The sequence below is a fragment of the Heptranchias perlo genome, chromosome 5 (assembly GCF_035084215.1).
Source record: "Heptranchias perlo isolate sHepPer1 chromosome 5, sHepPer1.hap1, whole genome shotgun sequence".
Taxonomy (NCBI): Eukaryota; Metazoa; Chordata; class Chondrichthyes; order Hexanchiformes; family Hexanchidae; genus Heptranchias; species Heptranchias perlo.
The window spans coordinates 58,062,107-58,078,215 of record NC_090329.1 but is presented as its reverse complement, the minus strand read 5'-3'; the positions used below and the strand labels follow the sequence as shown (position 1 = coordinate 58,078,215).

At 43.6% G+C, this 16,109-nt stretch overlaps 1 protein-coding gene across 1 annotated transcript in view; it reads right to left on the bottom strand.

The window, feature by feature from the left end:
* Positions 1–16,109, bottom strand: part of znf512 (zinc finger protein 512) — a 52,501-nt gene that overhangs the window by 24,874 nt on the left and 11,518 nt on the right. Inside the window, exons 4-7 of the mRNA XM_067984438.1 lie at positions 13,627–13,697; positions 13,005–13,198; positions 8,555–8,641; positions 3,623–3,739 (exon numbers count right to left, since the gene is read on the bottom strand). Of these exons, the coding sequence (XP_067840539.1) occupies positions 3,623–3,739; positions 8,555–8,641; positions 13,005–13,198; positions 13,627–13,697 (469 nt within the window). The remainder of the gene's footprint in view (positions 1–3,622; positions 3,740–8,554; positions 8,642–13,004; positions 13,199–13,626; positions 13,698–16,109) is intronic.

The window sequence follows — 16,109 nt, the reverse complement described above, 5'->3', positions numbered from 1 at the left end:
AAGGCATTTGATAAGGTGCTGCATAGGAGACCTGTTCATAAAATTAAGGTGTGTGGTATTAAAGGGAGTGTGGCAGTATGGCTGTGAAGTCAGTTAAAAAGGTCAGAAGTGGTTAATGGATGTTCAGACTGGAGGCAATATACCTGATCTGGACTTCAGTATAGGGAGCACAATATCAAAATTTTCAGATGACATAAAAATAGGGAGCATGACTGAAGAAGATTAACGCAACTTCAGGATGACAGACAGGTTAGTAGATTGCAGAGACATGTCAGATGAAATTTAATGTAATGTGAGGCAATACTTTTGGGAGGAAGAATAAGGAGGATATTTACACTGAATTGTAAAACTTTAAGATTAGCAGTGCTGAGAGATTTAAAAGCTGCAAAAATAAACGGGATTATAACATTCAGGGAATTTTACCTATATGGCCTGGAAGGGATTTTGATTTAATTTATGTTACTATATTGATATGGTATCAAATTCAGCTTACAAAGCATTGGTCCAGAAATTGCTTAGAAAAGAACAGTGACCACAACAGCACTCACCGTTGTTAGTGGCGAAATCGAGGAGCAAATTCCAGCGTTCACACATGTGCAGTGAAATGCAGAAATCCGAAACTTGCTCCTCCTGGTTCGCTGGCGATATGACAGCTTTTGAATTAAAGGGATATCGCCAGCTGGAATCAGTGGAAACAAGGGACCAGCACCAACTTGCTCTTCTGCCCAGCTGGAAAATGAGTAATATCACCACAAAACAGGCACGCTAAAAATACAAGGTCTAAACTAAGTTGTAATAGTTTGGTCTTAATGACTACCAAACAACTAAAAATTAACTTTTAAAAAAAGGAGTCTCATTACTCCTTATTTTAACAGTTTTTGGTCATTAAAATTTTTTTAAATTAAATTTTTGTTTACTTTTCCCTTCTATCTCCTTTATTTAATTCGATTGTTTCTTACCCTCTCTTTTTCGCTGTCTATAACTGTTTTTACAAATGATTTTAATGTTGTACCTTTCACTTCCTGGATTTTACGTTCTAGCTTGCAAAAAAATGTTCGCAGTGTGTCAAAAATACTGTGATCTGATTGGTCGAGGGGAGAGTGTGATCCTCTTGCTTCTCCCAGGGCTCTAGCTTCACTTGAACTTACACCGGGCTCTTCTCAGCTTCCTATTACAGGAGGTCCCCCCAGTAAAGACCGCGGTAACTTAGTGGGTTAGTATAAATCTATGGAGCGGCGAGCACTGTTGGTTCGCTGCTCGGAGCAATTTCTGGGCCATTAACACCCAGAGACATACAAGCCATTTAGAATTTTGATTTGGTGATCAGGTGGGACCCCAGGCAAATCAGAGATCACACTGCGTCCTTCTACACCTTATATCAGCTTTGAGACAATGGGAAGTCATTGACCACATTCTTGAGCAATTAGCATCCTGATGTTAGAATGGGTTTTCACTCAGTATACCTGTCAGGTTCGTTCGCTCAACAGACTATGTTGGTGTTTTAAGCTTCTACACTTTTTTTTTTGGGGGGGGGGGGGGGCGCGGCGGGCATTCAAGATAAGAACTTTGATTGGCAGCTCAGTTGACCAATCCTTGTCACACAGAGTTGAGTGGTCAGAGGACAGGCCTTCTCTCTCTCTCTCTCTGGAGCGGGCAGACTGAGGCATTCAGAGACACAGAAAGTTCCCTCCCTCGAGTGTGCCAGAATGAGTGAGTCTAGCTGAGTTGCGGCCTGTAACAGAGAAAGTCAAGTCTAATGGCCAGCTAGACTGCATGTGGGATCTGCCTGGAAAGTGGCAATGTTGAGTATTTATTATTTTATATACGAAATGTAGTAGGAAATCGATGTATCTCATTGGAAAACAATATTTTGTTCATTCATACATTCCATGTAAAATAAACCAGTTTGTTTGTTTACAATTGGCCTTGTCTCAATGGAACGCTTTTCAGTCCACCTTCCAAAATGTCAAAAGAATGCACACGGCAGCATGTGCAAGATCATAGTATCCATTAATCACAAAAGCGGGCCGGGGGGGGCGGGGGGCGAAGGGCGAAGGCAGTAAACGTGCGCTCTGGATCAAAGTGGCTGCATAGTCTGCTTATGGAAGTAGCTGGTGACACGACACGTGAGAGAATATTGAGTGTAGACCCACGAATTTGTAACAAAGACCCTAGGCTTTATAAATAGTGGTATAAGAGTACAAAAGCAGAGGTAATGCTGAACCTATACAAATAATTGGTTAGCCCACAGGATACAGTATCCAGTTTTGGGCACCTCAATTTAGTTGAAGAATGAAGAAGCAAACGATAAGGCTGTATAAAACATTAATTATATCACATATAGAATATTCTGTGTCGTCTCGGGCACCCCATTACAGAAAGCAATGGCGGCTGGTCACTTTTTTAGACAAGTGAGGCAGCTGTACATGCCTAACCAAGCCAGTGTGCTACCATGGCAACAGACCCTTTGTGCTTCTTCTCCAAGCATCTTTCATTATAACAAAGCAAGGTCAAAGAAAAGAGTAGGAGGGGAACCAGTAAACAGATGGGAGGAGAGGAAGCCAATAATCCTTTTATTTAGCTCATTCCTGATATGCACATCGTAAACTTCCATCCCTCCCTCTAATCTCACAGCCCAGGCCCTTCTCCACCACTGCAACCCCACTCCGCCCCCGCACCCCCCCCGCCCAAAACTTCGGGCTCCAGCCTGGCACGGCACTCACCTGGCAGTCCATCACAATGTGGAGCATGGCCCCAACCTGCTCACCCAGGGATCGAGCTGCTACGGACAGCGACACTGACTCCCGCGCACGCACACACAAAATTCAAGTTGAGGCAGGGCCTCACTTGCCTCACCTAACGAGCCACCTCTGCATTAATGCCATAGAGCACATACAGCATAGATTCACTAGGATGATGCTAGGGACTGGAGCAAAGGACAGATTAAATAAAGATTTATAAAATAATGAAGGGTTTTGATGGAATGAATAGGGAAATACTATTTCCTCTGGTAGGGGAGTCAGTATGAAGGGGTCATCAATTTAAAATGGTTACAGAGTGCAGAGAGGGGTTAAGTGAAATTTATTTACACATAGGGTTGATGAAAGCAATGGGATGCTATGCCACAGGGAACGGTTGAGGCACAGACCATTGCATCTATTAAGGGAAAATTGGATAAATATTTGAAGATAGAGTTGTGGGGAAACAGCAGAGCAGTGGGATGAGTTTTGAATTGCGCTGGCATAGAGCGGTGCAGGCACCATGGACCGAATCCTTCTGTGCTCTAAATTTCTATGGATCTATCTACTGGATCAGTCAGAACCATCAGAAGAAAGGAGTCTAAAGTTGAGGTTACAAAAGTTAAACTGAATTGAATAAGCCTGCCAATTCAAAGCAAAACAATCCAATCCATCGCTCGAGAGGATACTTCCAGCAATAACTACAGGGCAAGCGTGTTGCTTGTTGCCTTGTCTCATAGTAGTTAGCACAGACTAGTAAAGAGATCTCTTAACTGATATACATGTCCATAAACATCTGAATTATACAACTCAGCAGAAATACCGAAAAAAGTGAAGCTCTGCGATGACAAGTTACTTTCAACACAGCAGCATTTACCTCATACCTGCTGGATACGAAGGAGGATCCTTTCTCACATACCGAGAGCGATTTCGAGATTTTGGACTCTGTACTTTTGCACTGACTTTAAAGGATTTTCGTTTTTTAGTAAGTTTATTTGTTACTGTAAATAAAAGAGAGCATTGATTGAAATAGTAATACATATCCAGGCTTAGCATGCCAAACTAACACTACCACTACCACAAAAAAGGTATGCCTTATTTACTGCACACAGATGCTGTATACGCTAGTGCCAAAAATATAAACAGCACTAAAACTGTACTGGAGCATCACTAAAGCACCAAAGTCAACCTATCCTTTTATTCATAAAACAGTCAATCTCATGTGTTAAGGTTCAGGTTAAGCAGCGTTAGAGCATCAGAGATAATTGGACAAGGGCACACAGACATAATTCAGTCCCTAGTTTGAAGTTATATATATTGTCTTTATCTATATATTAATCTTACGCCTGCACATACTTCCTATTTCCGAAACCATACTTCTTGTTGTCACATGCTAGAATCTATTATAAAGGATGTGATAACAGGACACTTAGAAAATAATAATAGGATTTGGCAGAGTCAACATGGATTTATGAAAGGGAAATCATGTTTGACAAACCTATGGGAGTTCTTTGAGGATATAACTAGTAGAATAGATAAGGGGGAACTGGTGTACTTGGATTTTCAGAAGGCTTTCGATAAGGTCCCACACAGGAGGTTGGTGAACAAAGTTAGAGCACATGGAATTGGGAGTAATATACTGGCATGGATTGAGGATTGGTTAACAGACAGAAAACAGGGAGTAGGAATAAATGGGTCTTTTTCAGGTTGGCAGACTGTGACTAGTGGGGTACTGCAGGGATCAGGGCTTGGACCCCAGCTATTCACATTCTATATCAATGATTTGGATGAGGGGACCAAATGTAATATTTCCAAGTTGGCTGCGGACACAAAACTAGGTGGGAATGTGAGTTGTGAGGAGGAGGCAAAGGGGCTTCAAGGGGATAGTGACAGGCTAAGTGAGTGGGCAAGAACATGGCAGATGGACTATAATGTGGAAAAATCTAAAGTTATCCACTTTGGTAGGAAAAACAGAAATGCACAGTATTTTTTAAATAAGAGATTGGGAAATGTTGATGTTCAAAGGGACCTGGGTGTCCTTGTACATGAGTCATTGAAAGCTAACATGCAGGTGCAGCAAGCAATTAGGAAGGCAAATGGTATGTTGGCCTTCATTACAACAGGATTTGAGTACAGGAATAAAGATGTCTTACTGCAATTATATAGGGCCTTGGTGAGACCACACCTGGAGTATTGTGTACAATTTTGGTCTCCTCACCTAAGAAAGGATATACTTGCCATAGAGGCAGTGTAACAAAGGTTCACCAGACTGATTCCTGGACTGGCGGGATTGTCGTATGAAGAGAGATTGTATAGACTAGGCCTGTATTCTGTAGAGTTTAGAAGAATGAGAGGTGATCTCAATGAAATATACAAAATTCTTTCAGGGCTTGACAGGGTAGATGCAGGGAGGATGTTTCCCTGGTTAGGGAGCCTAGAACCAGTGGTCACAGGCTCAGAATAAGGAGTAGGCCATTTAGGACCGAGATGAGGAGAAATTTCTTCACTCAGAGGGTGGCGAATCTTTGGAATTCTCTACCCCAGAGGGCTGTGGAGGCTCAGTCATTGAGTACATTCAAAACAGAGATCAACAGATTTCTAGATATTAAAGGCATCAAGGGAAATGGGGATAGTGCAGGAAAATGGCGTTGAGGTAGTTGATCAACCATGATCTTGTTGAACGGTGCAGCAAGCTCGAGGGGCCGGATGGCCTACTCTTGCTCCTATTTCTTATGTTCTTGCATGTTTCTGTCACGTTTGTGTCAACTTTTTCCCATTACAAATTTTTATGTCCACATTGGAAACTGCCAGTGTCACCAATAAACATTCCCAAGCCTTGGGTGGGATGAGCGAGAATGGGTCCCAGCCCAAAAACTTTTGGCACAGGTCACGTCTCTCTTTCTCACATCCCCACCCCCAAAATTCTAGACTGCACCGATGTTCTCCTCTTTTCCTGGTCCACTGTTTGTATATGTGTTCCTAGGTCAGATATAGTCCATTAGATGCAGAATAATGCTCCCTCCAATCTGACTATTCAATATGCTTTAGCTCCAATATCAGAAGAGCATTTCCCCTACTGCATCAGTGAGACAGTTTCAACTTTTTACGCCAGTCATCCTCGTGGTGTCTCAGTGCAGTTACTAATTTAGTGCCAAATTAGGACAAGTTTTATGCTATGAGCTCATATCCACTAGAAACTGAGTTCAGTCTCTCCAAACTCATTTCACATTAGACCCTTATAATCATAGAAGGAGGAAATTTTTGTCCCTTCAGTCTGGGTTTAATTTGGACCCAGCTTCCAGAGGCAAAAGGACTCTATGCTAACCCACCACACTACAGAGTTCCTAGTTCTAGTCATAGCTGGCCATACAAAACACCCAGACAAGTCATTATTCATGTTTCATAACTTGAAATACAATATACTTTGTACAAAAATAATAAATCAAGATTTACTCAATTAATACAAAATGCCAACTACTGAACTAGACCAGATTACCTGCCAAAAAATAAACAGAGTAGATAAACGGTCTGTGCATAACTGCTGGAGGAATATTTGTCCAGAACATAAGAGATAGGAGCAGGAGTAGGCCATTTGGCCCTTCGAGCCTGCTCCGCCATTTAACGAGAACATTGCTGATCTGATTCTGGCCTAAATACAAATCTGGCCTGGCCAGATTTGTATTCTGCATGGTTTGGGTGCACTGAACACAATGGGGGTTAAATCGGATAACCCCTGTAGACGGGCGCAGGGATCGCGGTCCCCAATTAGCCCATGCCCATTCGTTTTGATGCAGGAGGCACGTTACATACGTGCTGCCTGCTATTTTATATGATTGCTGTGTGCAGTCAGCGCTGCCTGCGCTGTTGATTGGCTGCATGCGTCAGCAGGGGGCCCCGATATCGTGAGTGGCTCACACTTCTTAAAGGCAGCCTACACCTCTTAAAGGGGAGATGCATTGCGGCTGCAAGAAATAGCGGAAGGCGTTTCAAAACTGAATCGGTGCTGTGATACTTTGAAGAATGGCTGTGCCGGGAGAGAGCATGCACCAAGGTTCTCTGATGATGCACTGGAAGCTTTGATGCAAGAGGTGGACAGCAGGAGGGGCATTCTATATCGCAGGGGGGCAGGAGGCCCTCCAGACATATGCTGAAAAGGCAGTGGAAGGAAGTAGTGAATGAGATAAATGCCAGGAGCACAGCTCCAAGAACATGGATGCAGTGCAGGAAGAAATTCAATGATTTACAACGAGTTGTCAAGTTGAGTGAGTTCAAGCTTCAAGTGGCATATCGTACCAACTGAACCACTAGCCTCATCCACTGCTCAATTCACTACATCCCCATCACCCACCTGCCAACAATCTCTTTCAGTCAGTACTCAACCGTTCAAATCATATGCTTTATCTCACCCTCACACCCACAGTTCATACACACTGGTAGCTATTCAATCATGAACAGCCACATCATTCAAACATCTTCCAGGACACTCAGTGACACATTTCCCTCTTTCTTGGAGGAGAAGGTGGCGCATAACAGGAGACAACAAGTGGCAGTGGCTCCATAGAACACGAACCTGCTGTCCTCTCTCAACATTCCTGCTCCCACCCCTGCCTCTCCACTAGTGCCCTTGCTGTTGCCTGCCAGCCAGCCCACTCCCTGTGGAGTATTGAAACTTTATCCAAGTATAGGAAACCCTCCAAAAACATGTACAAATGCACCAGCAGCCAGAATAAATAATCTAGCAACTAACCTGTAACTCCTGCATGATCCCTTTAAATACTGCTGGGAGGGCGAGGTCCTTCATGCCACTTTAGGCCTGTTCAGCTGTGCGAGGTTAAGACAGTGCATTGGATGGAGTGTGGAGTTCCAATATAGCAGCATTGCCTTCAAATCACCGTTGCACACCGGTTCGCGTCATAATCTCCCTGCTATGTATGCTGCCGGCGGTCGTTAGACGTGCGCGCAAACCTCTTCACCGAGATGGCGTCCTGCACACTTCCCATTAGAAGTGTGTGCACGCATCTCGGACTCCATTTTCGAGGCTTAGTTGGTCGCGTAGCGCCGAATAAACGGATGCTAAACACCCCAATTTCACCCCCAATGTTTTGGCCACAAATTCAACTCCATTCAATTCAAAACAATTTTTTGGCTTGTCAAGCTGTCTAATTGCACCCACAGGTTCTGCTACTGATGCTGAGGTTGCCACTCTGCCACAGGTGCACCAGGGAGATTGCATCTCAATATAACCACGAGTTTTAAAGATCATATCACTCTTGCCTGTTCATGGATAGAGTTTATTTCCTTTCCAAAAGGGTATCTTTCGAAACTTTTAATTTGTGGCTTGGTCCCATGGAATATGCTACTCTTAAAATCAGTTTTTCTTCCTCATATAGCAACTATTAAAAATAAAAAATAAACTGTCAATTTGAGTTACACATGTCATATGATAGGTAACAGTGCCAGCACAAACCCTGAAAATAATCATTCTTGGAGTAAAGGAACTGTAGCACAATGTCATTATTTATGCCAGAACCTAATGCAAAATGTGAAATGGGGCCAATGTATCTTCGAAGACTCATAATTGCACATTATGTGGCAAAGACCATCAGCCCTGGCTTAAGAAATTTATATCTGGAGGGGATGCGGAAGTACAGAACAATTCATTTTTTTTTTAAAACCTAGGGCAAAGCGAGATTAATTCACAACGAGGAAGGTAGACTTCAGCTACCTCAGGAAAACATGCCAAAAACTAATGTTCAGGACTTTGCACATCTTAGCCTTTAGACATTTCAAATTTCTTGTACACACAAATTTTATACCTGTGAGCTTTCTTTCTTTCCTAGCAGATTCATCATCAGCATCAGCACTATTCATCTTCCTTTTCTTCTGCAGAGCTTTGCTCTCTGCTGCAATAAAATATCCAGATTAACTCTTGAAACAATTTTGTATTTTTTGCATTAGAAATATTTTAAATCTACACATTTGCTACAAAGATTCTAGAATACAAATATATAAATGCAGTTTTGTACTTATTCTCTACATTTAGTTTAAATATTCAGGACAGGAAAATTTAAGAGAATTCAAATTTATAGATGCTGTGCAACATCAAATGCCACAAAGGAAATGCAGTCCTCAAGAGCACCAAACAGGTGCTGCAGCAAGAAATCCAATACATGCTTAGCTTGTAGTCATTTGTGCTTAGTTTAAAGACATAAAAGCAGACAGGCACTCCAAATAAACAATTGGAAATCTATTTTTTGCTCCACCCACTAAAACATGAAACGTCCAAATAAGATAATTACACATCACTAATTTGTCAGATAAGGTACATTACAAAGCATGTTTTGAAGAGCAGGTATAAATGTAGAAAATGCAGGATGTATTCATTAGGATTAAGGGGAGGAAAGAAAGCTGCAAAATCAAATAAATAGTAATAAGGGCAAGAGGAAACATCAAATAGTAAAGAAAGTACAAATGTACAAGCCAGAGAACAAAAGGCTAACTCATAGTAGAGCCAACAGAAAAACACTGATCTTGTGCAAACTTTTAATTTTGCGTTCACCAAGGTGAGGGAACTAAGTACTCCCATTTTGACATCCTGGGCCTGATTTTAGCAGGCCTGCGGGTTTCCTGCGGGTTGGGTTTCGGGTGCGTGGCCTCCGCGCCCGTTGAAATTAGTGGGTTGCCCGCGCGATCGTAGCAGGCAACACACTAATAGGAATCAATTACCTGCTCCTCCGGGCTCCGCGCTGCTGGTCTGCGCGTCGGGCGGGCTGCGCATGCGCAGTACGATCTGTCAGCTGGAGGCTCTCTAGTTAAAGGGGCAGTCCTCCACTGACAGATGCTGCAACCAATGGAACAAATTACAGCATGGAGCAGCCCAGGGGGAAGGCTGCTCCCAGTTTAATGATGCCGCATCACAGGTATCATCAGATGGGGTGCGGAGGAGGGGGAGGACAGAGATCTTCGACAGAGATCTTCCACCCGGCGGGTGGGAGGAAGCGGCCTGCCTCTGCCACCAAGGCCTGGCTCGAGGTGGCAGAGGGGGTTACCTGCGCCACCAACATATCGCCCACCTGCATACAGTGCAGGAGGCGCTGCAATGACCGCAGTAGGTCAGCCACAGTGAGAACACAAAGTCTTTCCCCTACACTCCGTCTGCCACAACACTGCCCCCACCCCACATCTCCTTCGGCACCGCCAACACTACTCTGTCACATCACCCTTCATACCCACTCAAACCCCATCCTCATCTTACCTCCACCTACTCACCTCGCCAGTACTCATCCTGCCACTAACACACAACCCAATCCTCATACAATCTCATGGCTCTATCCCATACTCACCCTCTCGTGCATCTCCCTCACGGCCAGCCTCACTCAACCTGCCACCACCTGTGCTGCAGCCACAGGGCATGCATCACATATGTGCAGTAGGCAGCGTAAGGCAAACATGTCGTGAGCATGAAGGGGGTGCACAAGGGTGTCGGAGGGTTTGCCATGGGTGTTACCTATATTGAATTTCAGAGCAACAAACATCACACATTATATTGGCACCACCACTGCCATGTCTCCGCGAATCCTGTCTGTTGTGTCCAATAATGCCCGCTCCTGGGTATCACTATGAGGACCCACCACTGATGCCACCCATCGTGTTACTGCAGAGTAAGTGCAGGTGTATTTGCAGGGCTCTTCCGCGCAGACGACTGAGAGACATCGGCGGTGTACCCGGCTGCACCCTGGAAGGATGCGAAGGAGAAGTTGTGGAGGACAGTGGTGACTTTGACAGCGACAGGTAAGCAGTTGGTGCTGGGGTCAGCCAGGAGCAGCTCGGCATGAAAGAGCCTGCAGATCTCCACGACTACATGTCGAGCGAATCTGCGCCTCCGTGTGCACTGCTGCTCGGAGAGGTCCGGGGAGCTGCGCCTCGGTCTGTGGACCCTGTGGCGAGGGTAGTGCCCTCTGCGATGCGTCTCTCTCTGCGGTAGCCCTCCCTCCTGCTGTGCAGGTGGGCGTGCAACAACATCGTGTTGGGGGGCTCCACGTCTCTGAGGCGGACAGCGTGGACTGCGAGGCTGCTGGGGCTGGTCATGCTGTTCGTCCTCCGAGGGTGTCCACGCACCACCCATCTGGCAGGTGTTGGTCTGAGGGGTTGTGCAGGGTAGGTGGGTGGTTCCTCGGACTGGGGCTGCGGTTTCGTGTCGGTCTGTCCTCTGGCTTGGCGGGGGGTGGTGGGGGGCAGGGGTTGCCCTATGTGACGCGGTGGCCTCCTGTGTGGGTGAGGGCTCTCCCACGTGGAGTGCACCTTGGCACCTGCCACAGGCTGCTGGCTGCAACACGCCTGGTTGGAGGGAGACTGTTTCCCCCAGTGTGTGAAACACTCTGCGATGAAGGTAAAATCCCACACTTCCTCTTTTGACAGCTGATTCAGCTCATTAAATGACCTCAACAAGCAAGGTAAGTACACTCAAGTGGAACTCCGCTGGCTTTAATTGCCTGCGGGATTCGCACCAGCGGGGGCCATGCATGCAGCCCCGCACGTCATCGGGGAACCCGGAAGTGGTCGGGATCGCGGTGCGATCCGGTCACGTGACCGGGCATCAGGATTTTCGGGGCCCCCCCGCTGGAAACCAGACGCTAAAATCGAGCCCCCTGTGTCAGCATAAAGCAATCTTGGGTCAGGAAAACAACACCAGATGCAAAATAAAGCTTCCTCTACTCAGCTTCAAACTAAAGAAAGAACAAACTTGCATTTATATAGCGCCTTTCATGACCTCAGGACGTCCCAAAGCACTTTACAGCCAATGAAGTACTTATGAAGTGTAGTCACTGTTGTAACGTAGGAAACACAAGAAGAGCATCCCTTCCAGATTGCTGAATCTTTTCACTTGTCGCACCATCCTTGTGGCCTCCCTTACCAGGATCAGCAACTGCTACTAAACTTGGGCAGATTTGTACTCCCTCCTAAATAGGAACAGAGTTGAGACTGCCAAAACTCATTTCACTCAGGGTCCGTATGGCTGGCAGAGACATATATCTGATCTCTTTTGACTGCATCTGAACTCAGGTTACAGAAATGAAAGAGCAGTGTGCTGGCCTACCACAGTACCCAGTTCCTAAGAAATGGGCTCTAGTTCTTTCCACAGAATCCATCTATCTTTATTTGAATTGAAGTGAAATTGAAAGCAGGAAACAAACACCTAGCATTAAATTTTATATCCCATTGCAGGTCACATTTTAAAAATAAAGAAACCCATACTAAAAATAAATAAACCAATAAATTAAAATAGCTGCTGCATTGCTGAAAAAAAAAGCTACATGAATCAATTGCTGCTATTTATCTATATTTGTCAGTAACTCCTACTAATGGTGTCCTGAGTTGTGTGAAAGGGCTCAGTGTGCAACAACAATAAGTCAAATGGTCACATTACCATTTGTTTTTTCAGGCAGGTATCCGACATGGACAGAAACACATCACCATGTTTGGCAATAAAATAGCAATCCCTCTCCAAACCAGATTTTTCTTTTAAATATCTGAACAGATTGTAGCACAAATCTTTATAATGAGGAGACGGCAGAGGAATGTAGTTCTTCTAAGGGAAACAGTAATCCCAAGAACTTCAATTCAAATATAATTAGTGAAACCGCAATTATCTGCCATAATAAAGGGCTCCCCCTTGTACTCCTATAAACAGAGTACCCGTATACTTAGTCTGAGTATTTAGTCTACTTGGATTACCCAATCATGTTCCCAGCATGTGAAGATAAGATTCCATGTTTTTCCATTTTAAAAGGGAGGCATATTTGAAAGAATTGCATCCTGGGCCCACAGCCACGACTCTGGCTGGTGTTGAGACCGACAGCTGCATGGAGAGTAAATTCTACCAGGTACAGCACATCCAGATAACAACTACTTATTTTCTGAATCCAGAACACAGCACAGAATCTGTGAAAAATCAGTTTAAAATGTGCAAATGCGTTTTAGCTGATCTATGCAAAACCAAGTTCCATCTTCCACAAAATCTCTCTTGGATAATCAAGAGTGCAGATGATGGAATTGCAGATGATATGGGCTCTCCTGTAGTTAGATAATTTATCTTCAGAGCAGGGGCCCCACTTTCCATGCTATGATTACCGTTGCTTACAGCCAACATAATCTTTACCTAATGCCTGCCGATTCTTCAAAATGATCTACCCACCTTCCAGGTTATGAAAATCAAAGGTTGTGTGTGCGAACTACACAATTATAAAGATAAGATCTGTAATTTACCTTTCCCTTTCTGCTTGCATTTTCCCACATAATCCTCCATTCCCTTCATCTCTAACCAGTATCTAGGCTTCCTGATTGCCAGTTGTCCATCATCCTCTCCATTAACCTTATCTTCTGATGTTGAGGATGAAGCATCACTGAAAGACTCATCTTGGCTGTCCTTCGGAACAAAATTACTTTTGTATTGTTTAGCCCTAGTAAAAAAAAGTTCAAGTAAATAATGTGATCGGTTTAATATTAGACCACAATTAAAATACTGCAGAAGGATACATTGATTCACGAAGAGGTGATTCTAATAGCTTAGAGAAGGGGAAAGAGGAGTACTTTAACTGAAGGCATTGCTGAAGATTCACATTATTTATTTTAATAATATACAGATTAGTACAGCCCTGGTTTTGGGTACAAACTAGATAAGCCTGAATGCAGGCAACATAAATGCAATTCATTTAGTTATTCTATAAGCAAAAAAGCATTACAAATACTAATTTTTATTAAAGACTGGGGAGGAAGAGAGACAACTAGTAAACCAAAAGAGGAAATATTATATTGAAGACAAATGTAAAATTTCCTACTCAGAATTTTAAATGAAAACAAATTATTCAGTCCAGCAAGCTGTACGTACTTCTCATCTCCCAAAGTGATCTTTATCTTTTGTATTCTTGGTTCTCGATCCTTTTCAGGAGGATCAGTAGTCTGGGGAAAAAAAACTTCTGTAAATAATTATAAAATTACAGTTGAACATAAGCACTGGGAACTCTATATTCCACAAATCTGAGAATTAAGTAGGATAGTTATTCTCCAATATGAATTGCATAATACTTCAGTAAACCCAAATGATTTGCCTGAATTCCTTCAGGTTTTTGTGTTTTGAGAACTAAATGTCAGTATATGCTGCATCACTAAATGCCACAATTCCACAGACACAGAGGTCATGTGAATCACAGAAACTATGTTAGGTGGATTTGTAGTTATACCTTTCCCAAGGAATTTACAACCATTTTAAATATTCTGAAATCCCAAGATTAGCAGCTTAATATCAGCACTGCAGAACTGAAAGGACAGCAAGAGTGAAGTTCACCAAATACTGTGCCTTCTGCACTATCCGTAGTCATCAGGAGGGTCACTTTTAACCTCACCGACTGGGCAGTAATCTGGCGGAGCAAATTTCCCACCCATTGTAGAATCCGCCCAATTTTCATTCCATTGAAATCAACGAGATGAAAATGGGTCAGATTTTACTACTCCACTCAGCCAGTTTACCATCCAGTGAGTGAAGTTGAAAATTACATCCTAAGATTTATTAATAAATATAAGCTATGTTTAATTTGATAGCTGGAAAGCTGTGCCTTTAAACTATTCCCTTCCCTACACCATCCTGTCGCCTAATACAGCTCTGTGCGAGGTGATGATTGGTAGGTTTTCAGTAGTTTTTTCTCAATTCCTAACAAAAAAGAAAAATTACACTCCCAAGTGTACGGCTGAGTTTTGGAGGTGATGCAAAGCCAGCTTCAGACACAAACTGTTCTAGTGTTTACTCTGAACAACCCAACTGCATCTCCTGCGATGCTGTGCGAACACAAAATACACCACTATAACAGTCACAATCACCTCTTGCTGCCTCAATGCAGATTTGCTACTGCATAGGAATTACTTGTCAAGCTTGGGGAAAAAGAAAAAGCCTCCCACTGCAATATTTACCCTGTATTTGAACCTTCTCTCTTCTGGATTATGTCTGTTATGACCAAGATGCACCCTACAAGTTACAGCTGAATATTCCCACCAAAATCGGTTATTGAATGGTGATCCTGGGCTCCTCCAAAGTGCTAGAAATCATCTTCCACTTCCTCAATGATGAAGTTGTGAACCAGTGCACCCCATCGACGACTTCCACCGCACGATGACGTTTATCAACTTAACATCCTCGATATGTCAGGAAATCACCCTTCCCAGCCTCAAGGCTTCTTTTCTATCCTCGCAGGTAAACATTTTCCCAGATAACTAGCTAGGTAAGTGCACTATCACATGGAGCAACTTAACTGGGGCCAAACTTTATTGAAGTATAATGCAATTCATATTGGAGAGTTAATAGCCTACTTGATTCTCAGTGGGGCGAAAGCCAGATTGGGAGGCAAAGAGAGAAAGGCACAGCTAAGTGAGATAAGAAGCCACAAATGAAGGGAACAAATGGTGAAAGAAATGGTAAATTGCAATCCTAATTACGATCTGGATCTGAGAGATTTTCTCCTGAAATCACAGTGTGGATCTAGGATTGCCAATGCGATTTTCCACATGCACTCCATACCAGCTAGTCTTTGTTTTGCTTACTATATAGAAGGGGAGGCAAAGTACTAGACATGCATACATAGATAGTCTGCTGCGCATATACGCAAAAGCTAAAAAAAGTGATGTCTGTCCGTGAACATTGCTGAAAGCCACTGGTATCAATGGGGCAGCTAAGTGAATCAGTTGCAATCCCTTATTAGCAAAATTAACGGCAACATGGGTACAAAATTGACTATGGGACAGAAAGCAGAGAGTACTGGTGAACGGTTGTTTTTCAGACTGGAGGGAAGTATACAGTGGTGTTCCCCAGGGGGCAGTATTAGGACCACTGCTCATTTTGATATGTATTAATGACCTAGACTTGGTATTCAGGGCATAATTTCAAAGTTTGCAGATGACACGAAACTCGGAAATGTAGGAAGTATTGAGCAGGATAGGAACAGACTTCAAGAGGGCACAGACAGACCGATGAAATGGGCAGACGCATGGCAGATGAAATTTAACGCAGAGAAGTGTGAAGTGATGCATTTTGGTAGGAAGAATGAGGAGAGGCAATATAAACTAAATGGTACAATTTTAAAGGGGGCGCAGGAACAGAGAGACCTGGGGGTGTGCTCACACAAATCTTTGAAGGTCAAGTTGAGAAGGCTGTTAAAAATCATATGGGATCCTTGGTTTTATAAACAGAGGCATAGAGTACAAAAGCAAGGAAGTTATGCTAAACCTTTATAAATCATTGGTTAGGCCCAGCTGGAGTACTGTGTCCAATTCTGGGCACCACACTTTAGTAAGGATGTCAAGGCCTCAGAGAGGATGCAGTGG